We start from the raw sequence: 19,816 nt of genomic DNA, 5'->3' as shown, positions 1-19,816 counted from the left end.
CGGCCAGTCTTTCAATAGAATGTGAGCCAAGCACACAGTTAATTTTTGTAGAACGAATGAATCATACTCGGTTCTTATAACCAGTAAAGACTCTTTGAACAGAGGCCGAACCACAAAAGCAGGAACTCAGACTCTGCAGTCGCTCTGGCTTCCCAGTAGCGAAGCTCTATGGCAAGTCCTCCGCGTTTGTGGAACCGCTCTGGCCACCCCAGTGACGACTCAATGGTAGGTCCTCCCGAGGCTTTTGGAGCCGCTCTAGCTGCTGCTATGTCGGCTCTATGGTGGGGCTTCCAATTCTGAGCATGCGCAGGACTACACCGCCTGTATTGCTATGGTAGCGGCGTCCGGGTGGGCCGGGCCTCAAAGCTCCTGGCCCGACTGGGCCGCGTTTATGGAGGACTTCACCTCCTGTCGGGCATGAGCGGGGCCTCCCGCTGCCTTTCGCGCAGCTGCCGTAGCTTCCCGACTGTGGGCCCCCTCCGGGAACATGCCCCAGGGTACCTACTGCTACGTGCGGGTCGTGGGCAGGGGCAGTTACGGGGAGGTGACGCTCGTGAAGCATCGGCAGGACGGCAAGCAGGTCGGGGATTTGGGACCCTGCCAGGGGCGAGGAGGGAAGGGGCGCGCCGAGGGCAACCTCAAAAATAGTGGGTCCCGAATGGGCAGGGCACTCATCTTCGATTCGAGGTCAGCTTCCCAACTCCTTCCACAATAGTAGCCCCCCACACTTTGTCTCTGCTATGGTATTAACTAGTGCACCTTATCTGCAAACCTCCTGTCACCGTAAAATTTCATGAGAGCGGGGGCCTAACTCGGTGCCACCATCGATGGATGTGAAGCACCATCCCCTGTGTGGCTTGCTCTACTAAAGCTCAGCTCATCTTTTCGCCAGCTCTTCTCCAAGTCCCTGTTTCAGTGAGTAGCTTGACCAGCCATGCAGCTGCCGAAGCTGGACTCGTGACAGTTATCTTTAATTCCTGTCGCCAGACCAAACCAGCATCTTCAACTCTCTTGGTACTACCCCAATACAGGACACCGTTCTTGGTAGCTACATGCCCGCTCCTTCCCGACGAGTCCCTGTTGCCTCTTTTCATTTCTCTAACCCATCCCTTTTGCGGCAGTGATCTTTCCAGAACTCATATCTGATGTCACTCCTCTGTGTAAAGTATTTTATCTCCCAAAGGCTCATGAGCCAGTTCTTCAGTGTGACTTGCTGCCAGGGTGTCCATGGAATGTTTTGCAGAAAGGGGACAACTATGAAACTGAAAAGTGGCATTTCATAGTACTGCCAAACCAGTTGTAAGAGCAAGCTCAGAGAGACCCCACACTCCAAGTATAGGACCCAATCTCCTCACATGCTAGATTCTCTGCCGAGAACACAAGCTTTCTCATAAGATTAATTCAGTAGGCTCCCCGGGGAATTATGGGACATTTGTGCTAAGAGTAAGCTAAGTATAGCTATAATAATAACCCTTCTTTTTGAGCAGTGCTTTGAACTTCAGGAAACACATTTGTGTATGTGTTTATTGAAGGAGTGAGTATGTGATCTTGGAGATGATTGAGGGCACTATATTAAATAAAATATTTTATTTTTAAATGGGAATGACGTCCTATGTGGAGGACCAATGATGCTTTAACTTTTTTGGGCCATGAGTATATAATGTGTCTCGGTCAACTATTTAAACTACATCTTAATGCCTTTTGTAGGGAGAATTTAGAGGTTAAGGAGTCTTTTTCTTTTTTTGTCTAATAATATGTTATCTTGGATTCACTTTTTAGTCATTATTAATTTTTGTATTTTTTTTTTTGAGATAGGCTATCACTATGTTGTCCAGGTTGGGTTTCAAATTTCTGGGCTTAAGCAACCCTTCTGCCTTAGCCTTCAAAGTATCTGGGATTGTAGATTCAAAGCAATTGTAAAATGCAGAGGGAAAGGGTAGTTTATTTGTGACCTGGAATGGGCATAAGTCAGACTTAGGAAAATAATCGTTAGTTGGACTAATTGGTAGAGCTCTTACCTAGCATGTACAAGGCCTGGGGTTTGAGCCCAGCACTGGGGGAAGAAAGCACAATTGTCAGGGGCAAATAGTTTCCCCAGTTTTATCCTTTTTTTTTGTTTTGTTTTGAGATAGGGTTTCTGTGTAGCCCTGGTTGTCCTGAAATTCGCTCTGTAGACTAGGCTGGCCTCTAACTCAGAGATCCACCTATCTCTGCCTCCAGAGTGCTAGGATTAAAGGTGTGCACCACCACCGCCCAGCCAGTTTTATGATTTTAGATCCTCCTACCACCTCCTCTTCAATGTATCCAACTGGCAATTTTATACCTCTTGAAAAATAAGCCAGTAGTTTATCTGATAGGCTCCAGAAGGTTGGTTTTGAGGACTGGACATTCTCGAGAACTCTTAGCTACTTCTGAACCTAGAGAACTCTGTTTGCTTGCACCTTACGATAATATTCATTTTCTTTGTTAGTACGTCATCAAAAAACTGAACCTCCGAAATGCTTCCAGCCGTGAGCGCCGAGCTGCCGAGCAGGAAGCTCAGCTCCTGTCTCAGCTGAAGCACCCCAACATTGTCACCTACAAAGAGTCGTGGGAGGGAGGAGATGGTCTGCTCTACATCGTCATGGGCTTCTGCGAAGGAGGTGATCTGTACCGGAAGCTCAAAGAGCAGAAGGGGCAGCTTCTGCCTGAGAGTCAGGTGGTGGAGTGGTTTGTACAGATCGCCATGGCTTTGCAGGTACTGTCACTCATAGACTGCTGTGGGCTCAGTGTGGCAGGAAGGTAGCAGGTGCATTTTCCTGTGCCAGGGATGACATGGTAGGCTAGTGACCTATGGACTGTGTGTGAATGATTTCACCAATACAGAAAAAGTCAGAAGTAGAATTTCCTAAATTTGCTGAGGTATAGCCACAGCAGGCAAGAGGGAAGAGAAAACTTTCTGTACAGTAGTATTTTTAGGGGCTGGGATTTGTTTTTTTTTGTTGTTGTTTGTTTATTTTTAGTTTTTTAAGACAGGATTTTTCTGTGTAGCCCTGACTGTCCTGAAGTTCTCTCTGTAGACCAGGTTGGCCTCGAACTCAGAGATCTGCCTGCCTCTGCCTCCCGAGTGCTGAGATTAAAGGCTAGGGGCTGGTTTTATGAGAGGTGTCTCCACATGGCAGTCAGGCAGTGTTTTAGTGTCACGGTGCCCTGGTCGTTTAGGGCTCATCAAGTTGAACGAGTATGCAGAGCTTATACCTGGATGCTTATGCAGACATGTCATTATTTGGCTGAGGAATATGTTTTACAGTGTTGGTGGTCTCTTCCTGGACTGGTTATGTACAAGGCAGGCATGGCTCACCAGAATTAGACTTCTAGGATCTGAGGCTTCTCTGTGTTTGTGTCTTCTGCCACATGAAGACCTTTTTGTGTGCGTTTTTTTGTTGTTGTTTATTTGTTTTTAAGTGTACTTATTTTGTGTATATGAGTACTCTGTCTGCATGTACAACTTTATGCCAGAAGAGAGCATCAGATCCTACTATAGATGGTTGTGAGCCACCGTGTGGTTGCTGGGAACTGAACTCAGGACCTCTGGAAGAACAGCCAGTGCTCCTAACCGCTGAGCCTCCTCTCCAGCCCTGCCCTTTTTGTTTTTTAACATGGGTGCTGGGGATTCAAATTCAAGTCCCCATGCTACACAGCTAGCACTTCACTGACGCCTACCCACCTCCACCCCTTCCAGCCTGCTCTTTAAAGAGTTTTCTTTTTGTTGTTTTTTGTTTTGTTTGAGACAGGGTTTCTCTGTGTAGCTTTGGAGCCTTTCCTGGAACTCACTCTGTAGCCCAGGCTGGCCTCCAACTCACAGAGATCCGCCAAGCTCTGCCTCCCGAGTGCTGGGATTAAAGGTGTGATCGCACATGCACAGTTCAGTAGCCAAGTAAGGGACCTTACGTCCTACGTAATCCGTAATCCGTTATCTGTTCGCTGCGTGTTTGCGCAATGCAATGCGCACAGCATGGTCACACAGTCTGCGCATGCGTGGCGTAGCTCCGTAAGCCCATATGCTCATGTGCAGGGGAATCCATAAAAAGTGGATCACAGACCCCTTCCCCTTCCTCTTCTCCTTCTCCTCTCGTTCTGTTTCTGTCTCTGTCTCTGTCTCTATCTCTCTGTCTCTCTCTCTCTCCACGTGTCTCTTCCACAGGCCCGGTCACACTCTCTTCTGTCCCTCCCCTGTCCCTTCTAAGAAAACTCTGCTCTGATAATGGGTTTTGTCATGCGTAGTGAACTTTCTCACACAGTAACAGCTCCGCTTATTAAAACCAACAATTAGAAGCTAAATCAGTCTCTCTTGCTGTAGCATTGGGATGTTTCTGAGTGAGTGATGTCTATGTTAAAGTAGACATGGATTTCATATATAATCACAGAAGATAATAATTCTTTGTCAGCAAAGTCAGTTTTAAGAGCCTTGAGTTGGCAAAGAACCAAGGATGACCATGTGCCTTATCAGTTGGTCAGCTAAGTCATGTTGAAAGATGGCTGGGCTAGTTAGTATTCCAGTATGTGTGGCTCAGGTTGTCCTGTTGCTGTGGCAGAGAGGATGAAAATGCAGAACAGATTTGTGTTTTAGTATGCACATCCCCGAGTGAGACTGTGTTTGAAGTATCTCTCAGGCCCGGGACTTATTTGTCCGGAATTAACTGACCTTGTTTAAATCTCACATGCTCTCTTGAGGTAAAAGTGATGCTTTGTACTTTAAAATGTTGTCTAGGATTTCATGGGTCCGAGAGGAGGGCACATCTGGCTTTGGATAAGTTGTTCCACCTTCAGTGGGAGTTTGTACACTTTTATTTTTTTCTTGGAGACAAGCATTCACTTTCGTCTACATTGGCCTAGAACTCACTATATAGCTCAAGATAATCTCAGACTTACAGCAGCCATCCTGTGTGAGCCTTCCAAGTGTTGGTCTTAATAGGCCTAAGCCACCATGCCTGTTTTATAAGCAAATATTTAAATGATCCAGGTATTATTAAAAATGATAGAGTTGCCGGGCGGTGGTGGCGCACGCCTTTAATCCCAGCACTCGGGAGGCAGAGCCAGGCGGATCTCTGTGAGTTCGAGGCCAGCCTGGGCTATCAAGTGAGTCCCAGGAAAGGCGCAAAGCTACACAGAGTAACCCTGTCTCGGAAAACCAAAAAAAAAAAAAAAAAAAAAGATAGAGTTGTCAAGGCATCAGTAAATAATTGCAGAAGGTACCAGACCAACTAATATGTGGAACTTAATTTTGTGTGGATGTGTATACATGATCATGGATGTGTGCACATGCATATGCACATATGTGTGTGTATGTATGGAAGCTGGATGTGAAAGTGTTAGACATTGAATGTGAAATGCACTTACATGGCAGCGAGCTCCAGAGATCCTCTGGTCCTCACCTCCCCAGGCTAGGAGTGCACCAGCATGCCTGACCTCCTTTTTCCAGAGTGCTGGCGATCTAAACTCGGTTCTCATGCTGTGTGACGAGCATTTTGCCAACCGAGCCTTCTCCCCAGCCCTGGAACTCACTTTTCTTACTTTGAAAGTTGTAAGGTAGTTCTTTATTTAGAGCTTATAGAACAGTGATGTTTTGGTTGGCAGACAACCAAGGCTGTTTAACTTAAGTAATTACTGGTGGTGTATATAAAAAGCTGGAAATAAGTAAATAAATTAGTATACTTACATATAATGAAAACTTTTTCTGTCTTCTCAGTATTTACACGAGAAACACATCCTTCATCGAGATCTGAAAACTCAGAATGTCTTCTTAACCAGAACAAACATCATTAAGGTGGGCGACCTGGGCATTGCCCGAGTGTTGGAGCACCACGGGGACATGGCGAGCACCCTCATTGGCACTCCCTATTACATGAGCCCTGAGCTGTTCTCAAACCTGCCCTACAACTATAAGGTAGGATGTGCACAGCTGTAAAGGTGTGCACTGCCTGGCCTGGCCTCTGGGAGAGACCAGAATTTCAGAGCCCGTATGAGTAGTTAAATCAGAATTAACTGTGAATCGGTTGGAAGGAAATGTATGCTTTGTTTTGAGGGGGAAAATGTAAATAAGATATTCAACATTAACCGTTTACTGTTCTTTTGTAGTCTGACGTCTGGGCTTTGGGATGCTGTGTCTATGAAATGGCCACCCTGAAGCACGCTTTTAATGCAAAAGACATGAATTCTTTAGTTTATCGGATTATTGAAGGAAAGGTAAAAAAATAATTTAGAATTGGACAAGGTTTATATACTATAGCTTTGTAAATATCTATTGTCGAAATAATTGAATTCTTTTTCAGTGCTGGGGGTCCAACCCAGGGCAAGTGCAGAGCAAGCATTCCATCACTGAGCTACGTCCCTAGCTCTCACTAATGATTTTGATTAACTGACTAATTTCATCGCTACCAGCTGAATAATTAGGACTCTAGGAGCTCTTCTGTGGAAAAGGTCGAAGTTGAGAAGTATTTGGTTTTCTCTTAATGTTAACATATAAAAGTAGCTGATTGGCTCCAAAGAGCTGGCAGTTTGAAAACTTCTCCCTGTGACTGACTGCAGGATGCTTAGGTGCTATCTCCCAGTAGCCCATAACTGAGCGAGCCCTATTGACAACAAATCCATCCTCTTAGAATGTCCTCTTTGGTACTTGTCATAATTGCAAGTAACTGATAAAGAACTGCAGAATGTATTAAATATGATGTGGGTGCCAGAAATACTAACTTCATGTTATTTCCCTGAGGCTGGTTGCCCTTTGCAGTGACCTAAAGATTATCCAAAGACTCACTGAAAAATATTTTTTAAAGTACATGAGTAAAACCTTCCAATTGTAGGGCTGAAGAGATGGCTCATTGGCTAAGAATGCTACTGCTCACACACATAGCAGCTCTCTGCTCTATGTACCTGCAGACCCTAGGGCATCTGATGCCCTCTTTCAGCCTCTGCTGACACTGTGCTTGTGATGTGTTTACATACATACAGGCAAAACACCCATATACATAAAATAAAAATAGAAACTCTTCAAAATTTGTTTCCAATCTTACTATTTAAAGAATTCAGTTTAAAAAAGGAATAAAAAGTTCTCCATTTTCATGTTCTTGATAACTACTATTAGCAATCTATTCCAAGGCCCCTCTTTTCTTTCTTTGAAACAGATATAGCTCTGGGTGTGTATGTACTTATACACAAGTAATCTAAAGAAGAAACAAGTGACATCTCACTGTACACAGTGGTGGGACCCAGCTTACATGTTTGGATTAGTTGTAGTACTTGTCTTTTACTTTGAAGCAGCTGCCTAGTGTTTTATGGGAAGAATATTGCTGTGAAGAGACACCATGACCATGGCAGCTCTTACAAAGGAAACATTTAGTTGTGGTGGCAGCTTACAGTTCAGAGGTCCAGTCCATTATCATCATGGTGGGGAGCATGATGGCGTGCAGGCAGACATGGTGCTGGCTACATCTCTGCTTGCAGGCAACAGGAATTCAATGGACCACAGGAAACCTCAAAGCCCTCCCCACAGTGACACACTTCCTCCAGCAAGGCCACACCTACTCCAACAAACCTCACCTCCTAATAGTGCCACTCTCCATGAGCTTATGGCGGCCGATTACATTCAAACTAGCACTGTAGCACAGCTTACTCCTAAGTCCTCTGTACCTGAACACTTCATTTCTAGTTACTGACTACTGCAGGACCAACACTACACTGAATATTCTGGTATATAAGTCTCATTTGTGCTTTTGGGCCAATGAAATAGCCCAGTGGGTAAAGATGGTTGCAGCACAAGCCTGATGACCTGAGTGTGATCCCCAGAACCCATGGTGGGAGGAGAGAACTACTCCCAAAAGTTGTTTTCTGCCTTGAATGTGCGCATGCTCATTAATGCACACATGCTGATAATAAGTAAAATTTAGAAGAAGAAACTTTGTTCCTACCTGAAGGATAGAGTCCTCAAATGGGATTGCTGAGCTGAAGGGATACTATTGTATTCTTATAACGTGTTGTTATAACCAGAACAGACACTTTTCATAAACTAATATGCCTGCTGTTTTCTTCTTTTGTGGGTATATTACTTTAAATAAATGAATAAATATTAATACTTTTATATACTATAATGAGTTTTAAGTATTGGGAAAGCCTGCGGTTTTTGCTTTGTTTCATAATGTCACTAATCATAATTACAGTATTGTTATTCTTTGCAGTTACCACCAATGCCAAAAGTTTATAGCCCGGAGCTGGCTGAGCTGATCCGGACAATGCTGAGCAGGAGGCCTGAGGAAAGACCCTCTGTGCGGAGCATTCTGAGGCAGCCTTATATAAAACACCAAATCTCCTTATTTTTGGAGGCCACAAAAGCGTAAGATACTTCCTTACAGAAAGCTGGGCTATGCTGAGGAGGCAAAGGAGGGTGGCTTCTAAAGTTTCTTTCCTTTTTTTAAAAAAATAATTTATTTATTTTTTATTTTATGTGCATTGGTGTTTCACCTGCATGTATGTCTATGTGAAGGTGTCAGATCCCCTGGAACTGGAGTTACAGACAATTGTGAGCTGCCATGTGGGTGCTGGGAATTGAACCCAGGTCCCCTGGAGGAACAGCCAGCATTCTTAACTGCTGAGCCATCTCTCCACCCCCCTAAATTTTCATATGTAAAAATTTATGGTGAGTTTTTTGGTTTTTGTTTTTTGTTTTTTTAAAAACAAAAAGTAAAACTACATGATTAGAATATGTAAGAAGACAAGATTCTACCCTCTTGGTGTTTTTTGGCCTGGGCCTCAGAATTTAACTTGCATAGGAAAGTAACAAAATTTATTTAATAAAAGGTTTATGTTTCATAAGTAGAATAAAGTTTTATAATCGGAAGCCCCTGAAGCAGTGAAACCTAATGCATCTGTGGTAGGCTAACAAGAAAGGGGATTGTGAAAAGGAGCTGTGTGGAGAGGTAAAGGAAAATTAGAATTACTTTACTGAGGTCTACAGATTTCTATCCACTCAGCTTTCAGTTTTTTATTTTATTGTCTTTAATTTTTTTTTTTTTTGGTTTTTTTGAGACAGGGTTTTTCTGTGTAATAGCCCTAGCTGTCCTTAGAACTTGCTCTGTAAACCAGGCTGGCCTCAGATTCAAGAGATCCACCTCCCTTTCTTCCAGGGTGCTGGGATTAAAGGCGTGGCCCACCACTGCCCAGCAAAGTTACATTTCTTAGGGTGGCGTATTCTGTCACCTTTTATATACATGTTAGTCAGGTCTAGTGGCACAGGCCTATAATCCAAGCTGCTCAGGGTCACAAAAAACAAAGCCTGCTCAAGTTAGAGAGTGAGCCAGCCAGGGCGACTTAGTGAGAACTTGTCCCTGTAGACGGGCTTTTCTTTGGGCCACCAGCTCGCAAAAAAATGACAGGGAGACTTATTAATTATGAAAGCTCGGCCTTAGCTTAGGCTTGTTCCTAGCTTGTTCTTATAACCTAAATTAACCCTCATTTTTTAATCTATGCTTTTTTACATTGCTCGGTTACCTTTACTCGGTACTGCCTGTCCTGCTTCCTCTCCTCTGGTTTGTGACTCCTCCTTCTTCTCAGAGCTCTCTCTGTCCAGAAGTCCTGCCTATACCTCCTGTCTAGTTATTGGCCATTTAGCTTTTTATTAAACCAATCACTGTGACACAGCTTTACACAGGGAAAAGGAATATTCCAAAACATTTCCCCCTTTTTGTCTAAATAAAAAAGAAAGATTTTTAACTCTTAACACAGTAAAACTATATACAATAAGAACAATTATCAAGTAAGAATTACATTTACAATGTCCGGTCCATTTGCATTTGGTAAATTTAAAGAAAATATTCTATTATCTATCCTTAGTCCAAAGTTTTATACCTAAACTATTTTTTGTAATAACTTGTATTATCCTAAAAATATCTTTTTAGACCTTAAACCATCTTTTTAGGTAAACAACTTAAGCTTTTATGTTTCTTGACCTTATAAACTTTATATCTCTTATGTAAGTTTCTTTTCTGAATTTGGTAACAAGGAAAACTGTATAACTATAACTATCTAGTCTTCAATCCCCATCAGAGACCCAAGAAGGATAAAATATTACTTGAGTAAACAGGAAGTACAGGGTGAACAACTTCCAAAACTAAGAAATGACAGAGACATCTGGCTGCCTAGACAGTCACCCCAAGGTTCCTCTGTAACATTGGAGTATCCATCTTTGACCTGCTGGCCTAGACTATCTGACAGACTTTTCTGTAAATCAGGAATTCTGAAGAACTGTCCTACCTTGTCTTGGTAAAGCACTTGCTTTCGTTTATGTCCTGCTTGTCCAGTTGAGGCAAGAGCAGTTTCTTTGCCCAGTGGCTAGCATTTTCCACAAAGAAAGCAAACTTCATATGGAGGTTTTTCAATGCCCATCATCCCTTTTTTGAAATAAATTAGTGCTGCCAGGAACAGACATGGCTCACTGTCATGAAAGTCTTATATTATTAAAACATTTTGAATGCCATATTCTGTAAGTCTTTGAAATGTTTGAAGATCATCTATCTAAAATGTGTCTCTATATAACCTTGAAAACATATCTAACATGACTACAAGTTTGATTGTTATAGGTAACTAACTACTACTAACTTGCATTCTTTTTTATCCTAAATAGTTTTTAAAGATTAAAACTTTATTTTTTAATTTTTTAATTTTTTGTTTTGTTTTTTTGAGACAGAGTTTCTCAGTGTAGCTTTGGAGCCTTTCCTGGAACTCACTCTGTAACCCAGGCTGCCCTCGAACTCACAGAGATCCACCTGCATCTGCTTCCCGAGTGCTGGGATTAAAGGCGTGCGCCACCACCACCTGGCTAAAACTTTATATTTTTAAATGAGCTGCATAGGCACAATATCTTAAACAAGAATAGAAACATACATACAGTATAACAAAAATAACCTTAAATTTGTATCAATATACAAAAACTCATATCAATGTAAAGTATTTAAGACTAGTAGTTGCTTTTTTAATATAAAAGTAGATTCAATAATCTACCCCTTTATCCTATCATTTCTATATTATACTTCCCCCTTTCCCCTTTCAGAAAGAGATCCCTGAATCTAATCTCCCTTGTTTAGCTTTTTTCTTGACCATGACCAATAACAACTTGTAACCAACCCCCCAAATGATGACAAGCATCCATAACCCACCAAATGACAAAAACCACCCATCCCACCTCTTGCGAATGTGGGTGTCGTGTTCTGTAGACTGTTTCCTGTTGTCTAGGAGTGACAACATCTTTATGGAACCTGAGAAAATTGGGATAATGGGCAAGTCCTGGGAAAACTAGCCATAATATTTACTGTTAAGTTTCGCTGCAATGGGAAAGTACAAGGCTTATCTGCAGTCCTAGACCATCTCATCCAGCAGCCTTGAAGCTGTTCTGGATGTAGAACTCTGAGGCTGGATCACCTGGGCCACCTGTTTTCATTGGTGTCTGGTCCCCTTGCTCTGAAAACACAAACTTTCAAGAGAAACATATATATCTTCGTAAACACAAGTATGGACTGTGTGTTGTACACAAGATAGCCAATGATGATTTTTTTGTTTCATGTTTGAGCAGATAAAATTTACATCACTTATCTTGTAGTTTTTCTAGGTTTATTTTTTTATGTCTGTAGCCAGGATTTTCAGGGGGGTCTCCCCTGGTCAAATCTGATCTCTATCAACCTTGAATGAATCCATAGCCTTTTGTTTTTTGTGGAAACAAAACCAAAACCTTTCCCTAATGCAACATATTTTTTGACCTTCATTTTGAAGGTAAGACGTTTTAAAAATATATAGGTTGGTTTAATTTAGCAGTTTCCATAATCTAATGTTTCTCAGCAGCTGTTGTTCGTTCATCAACAATCGAAAAGTTTAACATCAACAAAACACAATACAGAATCCAGACTCTCTGTGTATTTTCCATCTTTATGTAGCTTATCCTTTTTGTATTATTTTATTTGCTCTTTAAAGACTTTATCTTATTATTTTTTAAATTTTTTTGTGACTGTCCATACTTTTTTTTTTCTTTTCTTGTCTGGACTGTGCTTTACTGGGTGCCTATAGCATTCTCTGACCACATGAGTCAAACCTTAAACCCATGGTGCTGTTTAGATCATGGTGCACTTGCAAGCAGCAGCTGGGAAACCTGTCTCTGTACAACATGGCCCACCTGAGAGACTGTGGAACTAGGAAGCTGTATCTGACGCCATGTTTGTGTCTTTGGAACTTTTCTTTTTAAGCTTTCTCAGGTCCTATGTGGAAATATGTGCCCCATGTTGGGCACCATAAGTAGGTGAATTTTCTCTTTGGGCCGCCAGCTCACAAAAAATGACACAGAGACTTATTATTAATTGTGAAAGTTCAGCCTATAGCTTAGGCTTGTCCTACTAGCTCTGATAACTTAAATTAACACATTTCTATTCATCTACATGTTGCAACGTGACTCATAGATTTTATCTCTCCTTCTGCATGTTTTGCTCTCCCTGCATCTGGCTCGAGATGCCTCCTTTCTTCTTCCTAGAGCTCTCTGTCCCCAGAAGTCCCACCTAACCTCTTCCTGCCTAGCTAATGGCCATTCAGCTCTTTATTAAACCAATCACAGTGACACATCTTCACACAGTGTAAAGGAATATTTCACGATGTGTCCCAGAATTAAAAATGGGCTGGGCATTTAGCTCAGTAGTGGGATGCCTGCCTTGTGTGTGCAAGGCCCTGAATTTAAATCCCAGTATCATAGAAACAAACCACAGCAGATATTAAAATTTGCATAATTGTTGAATCAAAAACCTAGAGAACCATTTAGAGGGGCTAGTGACGTAGCTTAGCAGGTAAAGACACTTGCCACCAATCCTGAGAACCTGAGTTCAGTCCCCAGGATCCACATAGTGAAGGAGAATCAACTCCTACAAGTTGTCCTCTGACCTCTACACGTGTACACACAAAGGCATGAATATACGTGATTTTTTTTTAACCATTTAGAAAGCTACTCTTAATTATTCCCCATGTAAGAAAATGGTCATATATGAAAAATGATGCTCAAATTTCTGTGTGTTCAAAGGGTTTCTCTTCATATAACTTTTCAAGAGAAAAGGAATTCCTTTCTTTGACCACAGGTCTTACTTTTAGCAAACTGATATTTGAGTACCTAAGACTTAGGGTCGGATGAGACTGTCACTATCTTGTTAGCTTACTTCTGCCTGTGGCAAGATAAGTTTGTGAGGAGAGGAGGCAATGTTAGAGATGCTCAGTGGATGAACATGTTTCCCTTTTGAGACAAGGTCTTGCTGTAGCCCAGAACTTGGACTCTCAGTATCCTGCTTCAGTGTCCCAAGTGCTGGAATTACAGACCTGTACCACCACTCCAGCTCATCACCACTGCCTTTCTGTTCACTCTTTCTTTGTTTGGTTTTCAAGATAGGATTTCTCTGCGTAGCCTTGGCTGTCCCAGAACTATGTATGTAGCCTTGAACCCTTGAACCTTGATCTGCCTGCCTCTGCCTCCCAAGTGCTGGGATTAAAGGTGTGCCCATCACTGCCTGGCTTGTTCACATCACTTCTAATTGGCCTTCTGTGATTCAGCTCTCCATGCTTTCCTGAGATTCAGCACAGTCTTAGAAACAGCATGTTAAGCAGTTCAGGTGTTATTTTTGTACACATTTATTCTGCAAGTTAGAGAATATAAACCAATTATTTTTACTCTGAAAGTCTGCAAAATAATAGTGATATTATATTACTATAAACATATGAAACTTTGGAAACTTATCCTGGTCCTTCCATGTGTGAGCTACTTTCTCATAGAAATTTTGGAATTTGTATTTAATAGAAAGTTATAAAGATAGTACAGATTTCCTCTATACCCCTCATCTAGTTCTTCCTACCTAGCATCTTAGATTATTATCATGGGGCATTTGTCAAAATTAAGAAACCAGGGCTGTTGATCTGACTTAGCAAGTAAAGGTACTTGCTGCTAAGCCTGCTGACCTGAGTTCAGTTCCTGGGACCTGCATGGCAGAAGGAGAGAGGCAACTCACAGATTGTCTTCTGATCGCATGTGTGCATTTTTGTGTACACATGCGCACGATAAATGAGTGAATGAATGAGTGAATGAATGAATAAATGTGATTTAAAGATTTATTTATTTATTAGGTATACAGTGTTCTGTCTGCATGTATGCCAGAAGAGAGCACCAGATCTTATTACAGATGGTTGTGAGCCACCATGTGGGTGCTAGGAATTGAACTCAGGACCTCTGAAAGAACAGTCAGTACTCTTAACCTCTGAGCCATCTTTCCAGCCTCCATAAATGTGATTTAAAAGAGTGTTTTAAAAGTAAGAAACCAGTTCTGGGTATAGTGGTGCATGCCATTAATCTCAGAATTCAGGAGGCAGAGGCAGGCAGATCTCTGAGTTCCAGATCAGTGTGGTCTATGCAGGAATTCCAGGACATCTAGAACTATACAGGGAGACTGTTTCAAAACAAAACAGAAATCTAAGAAACCAACCAACACTGGTACATTACTGTTAACTAACCTCAGGCTTTCATTGGCTTTTGCTAGTTTTTCTGTTAATGTTTCCACTTTATGTGTCAGGATTCAATCCAAGATACAATATCCCATTGAGTTCTCAAGTCTCTTAAGCCTCCTTACCCTCCTTTGGGTCTCTGATTGCTCTCTTGTTTCTTATACTCTCGATTATCTTGAAGACAAATGTCTTAGAAAATGCCCTCTAGGTTTTGACAAGAGAGTCTCTGTAAAATGATGCCATTGTATTGTAGACACACATTTCACATAATCTTTCAAACTGTCAATCATCACTGTGTTGATAATATTACTTTCTTTTCTTCCCTGTAAAGAAAAACTTCCAAAAATAATGTTAAAAACTGTGACTCCAAAGCCAAGCCTGTTGCTGCTGTAGTTTCCAGAAAGGAAGAATCAAATCATGAAGTGATTCACTACCAGCCATGCCCTTCTGAGGGCTCCACTACACACGTCATGGTATGCTCCCTGTGCTAATGCTTTAGGGACTGTATGAAAACAGGTCATTTAAGTGAACAACTTTATGTGTCAATGACTGCTTTTCTAGAGATTCATTATGCAGTAACTTCTGGTTTTCAAGAAAGCATACTGGTGAAGGTCAGTCTTTTTTTCTTACTTTCTCTACAGTAGACTGTCAAATTGTTCACAAAGTCAATACAATAACTTTTATTTTTTAAGATAAAATTTACATAAAAACTATTTAAACTATTTTATTCATTTGTGTGTGTGTGTGTGTGTGTGTGTGTGTGTGTGTGTGTGTATGAGTGTACTCTCATATGTATGAGAATGTGACACCTGTGTTTGTGGGGGCCGGAAGAGGGCACTGGATCCTTAGAGCTGAAGTTACAAGCATGTTTTGGATGCCTGGCTTGGTGTATGGGTGTTGGGATGCAGACTGTGGTCCTCATGATTGCACAGCAAACGTTAACTGCTGAACCATCTCTGCAGCCCCACAGAAGCTGCAGACAATCATGGGCATTTAGCACACTCACAAATTGCAATGATCACTTCTTTTCTAGTTCCACAATGTTTTCATCACCAAAAGGAAGCTCCTTACACATTAAGCTGCCACTGTTTATAGCCTCCCCTACCTTACCAAACACCAGTGTTTTCTGTCTCTATGCATATGTTTCCCTTTCCTGAATATTTCATAAAATGGAATCATACAACTGGTGGCCTTTTGTGTCTGAGTTATTATGTTTTAATAATTATGTTATTAATAAAACATATTATATTATGTTTTTAAAACATATGTTTTAAAATTATATTAATTTTTAATATAAAATGTTTTAATATTATGCCGTGCAGCATATACCAATACCTCATTTCTTTGAGGTCTGAATAATAAACTGCATTGGTTTATCCACTCACCCATGGATCGACATTTGGGTTCTTCTCACTGGTGGGTCTTGCTGTGAACATTTAGGACCAGTGCTTGAGCACCTGGTTTCAGTTTTGGGGGGCTGTCTACCTGTGTGTAAAAGCCACGTCAAGTGATAAGTCTGTGTGTAACCCCTTTGGGCACCGCACAGATTTCCACAGCAGCTATATCATTTGCATTTCCAGTTTCTTCATGTTCTCACCAACCAATATTACTTTCTGTCTAAGTGGTTCCATTTTTATTAGTAAATATTCATATAACAATATCAGACAGGTGTGGTGGTGCACGCCTTTAATCCCAGCACTCAGGAGGCAGAGGCAGGCAGATCTCTGTGAGTTTGAGGCCAGCCTGGTCTACAGAGTGAGATCCAGGACAGCCAAGACTATAGAGAAAGCAGGAAAAAAAAAAAAACCAACAAACTCACAAAACTTTGTTAACTTTATTAGTTCTACTAGGTTGGTGTGTGTGTGTGTGTGTGTGTGTGTGTGTGTGTGTGTGTGTGTGTGAGAGAGAGAGAGAGAGAGAGAGAGAGAGAGAGAGAGAGAGAGAGAGAGAGAGAGAGAGAGATCTTTGTGTGTAATCTTTAGGGCTTTTATGTACAAAACCATCTAGCCTACAGACAGATAATTTTATATCTTCCCTGGCTATCACCTACAGTATTATGTTAAGTGAAAGTAATGAGGGACAACTTCCCTTTGCTTCTGATCTGGAAGGGAAGCCTCTTAGTTTGGTCACTAAGCATGATGTGCAGTTTAGATTTTCCACACATGGCCTTACTATCTTAGGATAGTTTCCTCTGGCCCTTGTTTGTTTTTCCATCATGCAAGGGTATTGAATTTTGTCAGAGGATTTTTCTACATCTGTTGAGGTGATCATGTGCTTTTTCCTTCATTTGTAAACACCCTTTCCACCAATGCTAGGGTTTTCACCCACAACCTTGTGCATGGTAGGCAGGGGCCCTATCTCTAAACAGTATGCCCAGACCTTGAAAAACATTTCTTTGCATTTATGTATTTATTTATTTATTTATTTTGGTGTGTGTGTGTGAGAGAGAGAGAGGGAGAGAGAGAGAAACAAGGGGGGAGAGAGAGGAAGAGAACTTGCAGTGGTGTGTTCTCTCTTTCCACCGTGTGGTTCCAGGGGTCATGCTCAGGTCCCCAGGCTTGGCAGCGTATGCCCTTGTCTGCTGAGCCACCTAGACAGTCTGTATTTTAACAACTCTTAAGCATATTGTCCAGTGTCCTTGATTATATTCACAGTGTTGTGATATAGCCCTCATCACTAGCCTCAAAAATTCTTCCAACATACAGAACTGAAACTCCTTACTCATTAAGCTCTAACTCCCGATCCCCCCATCTCCAGAGCCTGGGAACCTCTTACCTGTTTTCTGTATCAATGAATTTTCATGCTTTAGACAATTTATGTAAATAGAATCATACTACACACACACACACACACACACACACACACACACACACACACATACATATACAAATATATTTGGTTTTTCTCTGTTTAGCTCTGGCTGTCCTGGATCTCGCTCTGTAGCCCAGGCTGGCCTTGAATTCAGAGATTGCCTGTCTCTGCCTCCTGAGTGCTGGGATTAAAGGCATGTGCCACTATCGCCCAGCTATATATAGTATAATTTTTTTATCTGGATTTTTTCACTTAGCTTCTTTTCAGGGTCATCTCTTTGATAACATATGTTAGAATGTCATCCCCTCCCTTTAAAAAAAGTTAATGTCTTTGTATATGTTTATGTGAGAGTATATGCTATGTGTGGGTACTCGCAGAAGCCATCTTATATATATACCACATTTTATCCATTGATTTGTTGATAAACATTTGGGTTGTTTCTACTTTGTCTTCTTTTTTTTTTTTTTCTATCTTTTTTTTCCTTTGGAGACAGCGTCTCTGTTATTTAGCTCTGACTGTCCTGGAACGCAGAATATAGACCAGGCTGGCCTTGAACTTGTAGATATGCCTGCCTCTGCTTCCCGAGTAATGCAATTAAAGGCATGTGCTACCATGCTCAGCTTTCTTTCTTGTTTAAAATAGAGTCTTGCTATATAGCCCTGGGTAGCTTGGAACTCACCGAGTCCTCAGGCTGGCCTCAGATCACGATAGTCCTCCCATTTCAGCCCACCACCTCAGTCACTGGGAATACGATGCGTGCCACTGTGCACACTCTTTTTTAATAATGATGCTGGAATCATTGGCCCACATACCTGCTTGAGTTCCTCCTTTTTATTTTTCTAAAGTGCATGCCATGGGGCTGGGGAGATTGCTCAGTGGTTAAGAGCACTGACTATTCTTCTGAGGACCAGAGTTCAATTCCCAGCATCCATATGGCAGCTCATACCTGTCTGTAACTCCAGTTCCAGGGCTTCTGACACCCTCACATAGACATACATACAGGCAAAACACCAATAATCATAAAATTAAAATAATAATAATAATAAAAATAAAGTGCATGCTAAAAAGTAAAATTGCTGAGTTAAATGGTAATTCTATGTTTAACTTTTTGAGGAACCTGCTGTTCCATTTTGAGTTAATTTTTGTATATGGTATGAGGTACAGTAATAACTTCAGAACATCTTTTTACCCAGGGTGAAGATAAGTGTTTGTCCCAAGAGAAACCAGTGGCCACTGGTCCCTTGAAATCACCTGCTAGCCTCAAAGGCCACACTGGCAAGCCAGATATGAACAATACTGCAGAGTCATTTGCCACAATCAGCAAGATAAACATCGATATCTTACCTGCAGAGAGGAGGGACTCAGCAAATAATGGCGTAGTTCAGGAGAGTCAACCGAAAGAGTCAGACGCCTCCAATGAAGTCGACAGTCAACGCAGTATTTCTCCAGACAAGAAGGAGCGGCTGCAGGGTGATAACAAGTCCAGCGATCAGCCTGAAAATCTGCTTCCCAGATGGTCCTCTGATGATGGGGATGGGGATGGGGATGAACCGCTGAAGCCATTGCAGCCCCCAAATAAAGACCAAAAGCCAGAACAGGTGAGTGATACACAGAAGGAGTGGTTTTCAGAGGGAAGAGATAGGCAGTATGGTTACAAAGGTGTAAGTGTGGGGCTAGAGAGATGGTTCCGTTCTTGTTGCTCTTGCAGTGAGCCTGGGTTTGGCTCCCAGCACCCCCATGGTGGCTTACAACCATCCATAACTCCAGTCCCAGGAGCTCCTCCACAGGCACTAGCATACATGTGGTACACATACATAACATACATGCAGACAAAATACTCATGCCTATAAAATAAATAAACAAATCTTAATTTTTTAATTATTAATAAAACTCAAAGATATGGGTATGTCAGTTGTTTGTTATGCAAGTTTAAACTAGAGAATATTTTCATCACTTATTAAAAAGAACAACAAAAACAAACCAACCAAACCATGCACATGACAGTCATTCCCCTTCTTCCTCATTTGCAGCCCATGGCAACATATGTCCGTGGATTTGTCAATTCTCAGCATCTCATGTAAATAGAATCAAATGATTCATGGCCTTTGTGCCTGGTTTCTTTTACCTCACATAATGTTTTATGTTTTCAAAGTTTATCCATGGCATTGCATGCCAGTATGTTTTTATTGTCAAGTATGTTGCCCTGTATGTATCTACGTATAATGCTCTGATGTGTGTGTGTGTGTGTGTGTGTGTGTGTGTGTGTGTGTTGGGGATTGAACTCAGGGCTTTGTACATGTGAGGCTAGGCAAGTCCTCTACTGCTGAGTTCAGTCTGTAGCCCTGCTGTGGATATGTGTGTATGTGTTTCTTTAAAGTTGGTTTATTTTTATGTGTGTGCAATGCCTGAAGAGGCAAGACAAGGGTGTTGGATCCTCTAGAACTGGAGTTACAGACAATTGTGA

The 19,816-nt window shown here is 41.7% G+C and overlaps 1 protein-coding gene across 1 annotated transcript in view; it reads left to right on the top strand.

Moving 5' to 3' along the window:
* Window positions 1-306: 306 nt before the first annotated feature.
* Nek4 (NIMA related kinase 4) overlaps window positions 307-19,816 on the top strand; it is a 41,138-nt gene continuing 21,628 nt past the window's right edge. The window contains exons 1-7 of the mRNA XM_059273939.1: window positions 307-580; window positions 2,471-2,737; window positions 5,729-5,926; window positions 6,118-6,225; window positions 8,211-8,365; window positions 14,873-15,014; window positions 18,546-18,950. Of these exons, the coding sequence (XP_059129922.1) occupies window positions 488-580; window positions 2,471-2,737; window positions 5,729-5,926; window positions 6,118-6,225; window positions 8,211-8,365; window positions 14,873-15,014; window positions 18,546-18,950 (1,368 nt within the window). The 5' untranslated portion in view covers window positions 307-487. The remainder of the gene's footprint in view (window positions 581-2,470; window positions 2,738-5,728; window positions 5,927-6,117; window positions 6,226-8,210; window positions 8,366-14,872; window positions 15,015-18,545; window positions 18,951-19,816) is intronic.

The sequence above is a fragment of the Peromyscus eremicus genome, chromosome 9, assembly GCF_949786415.1.
Source record: "Peromyscus eremicus chromosome 9, PerEre_H2_v1, whole genome shotgun sequence".
In the NCBI taxonomy this organism is placed as follows: domain Eukaryota; kingdom Metazoa; phylum Chordata; class Mammalia; order Rodentia; family Cricetidae; genus Peromyscus; species Peromyscus eremicus.
This window is presented reverse-complemented; position numbering and strand designations above follow the sequence as displayed.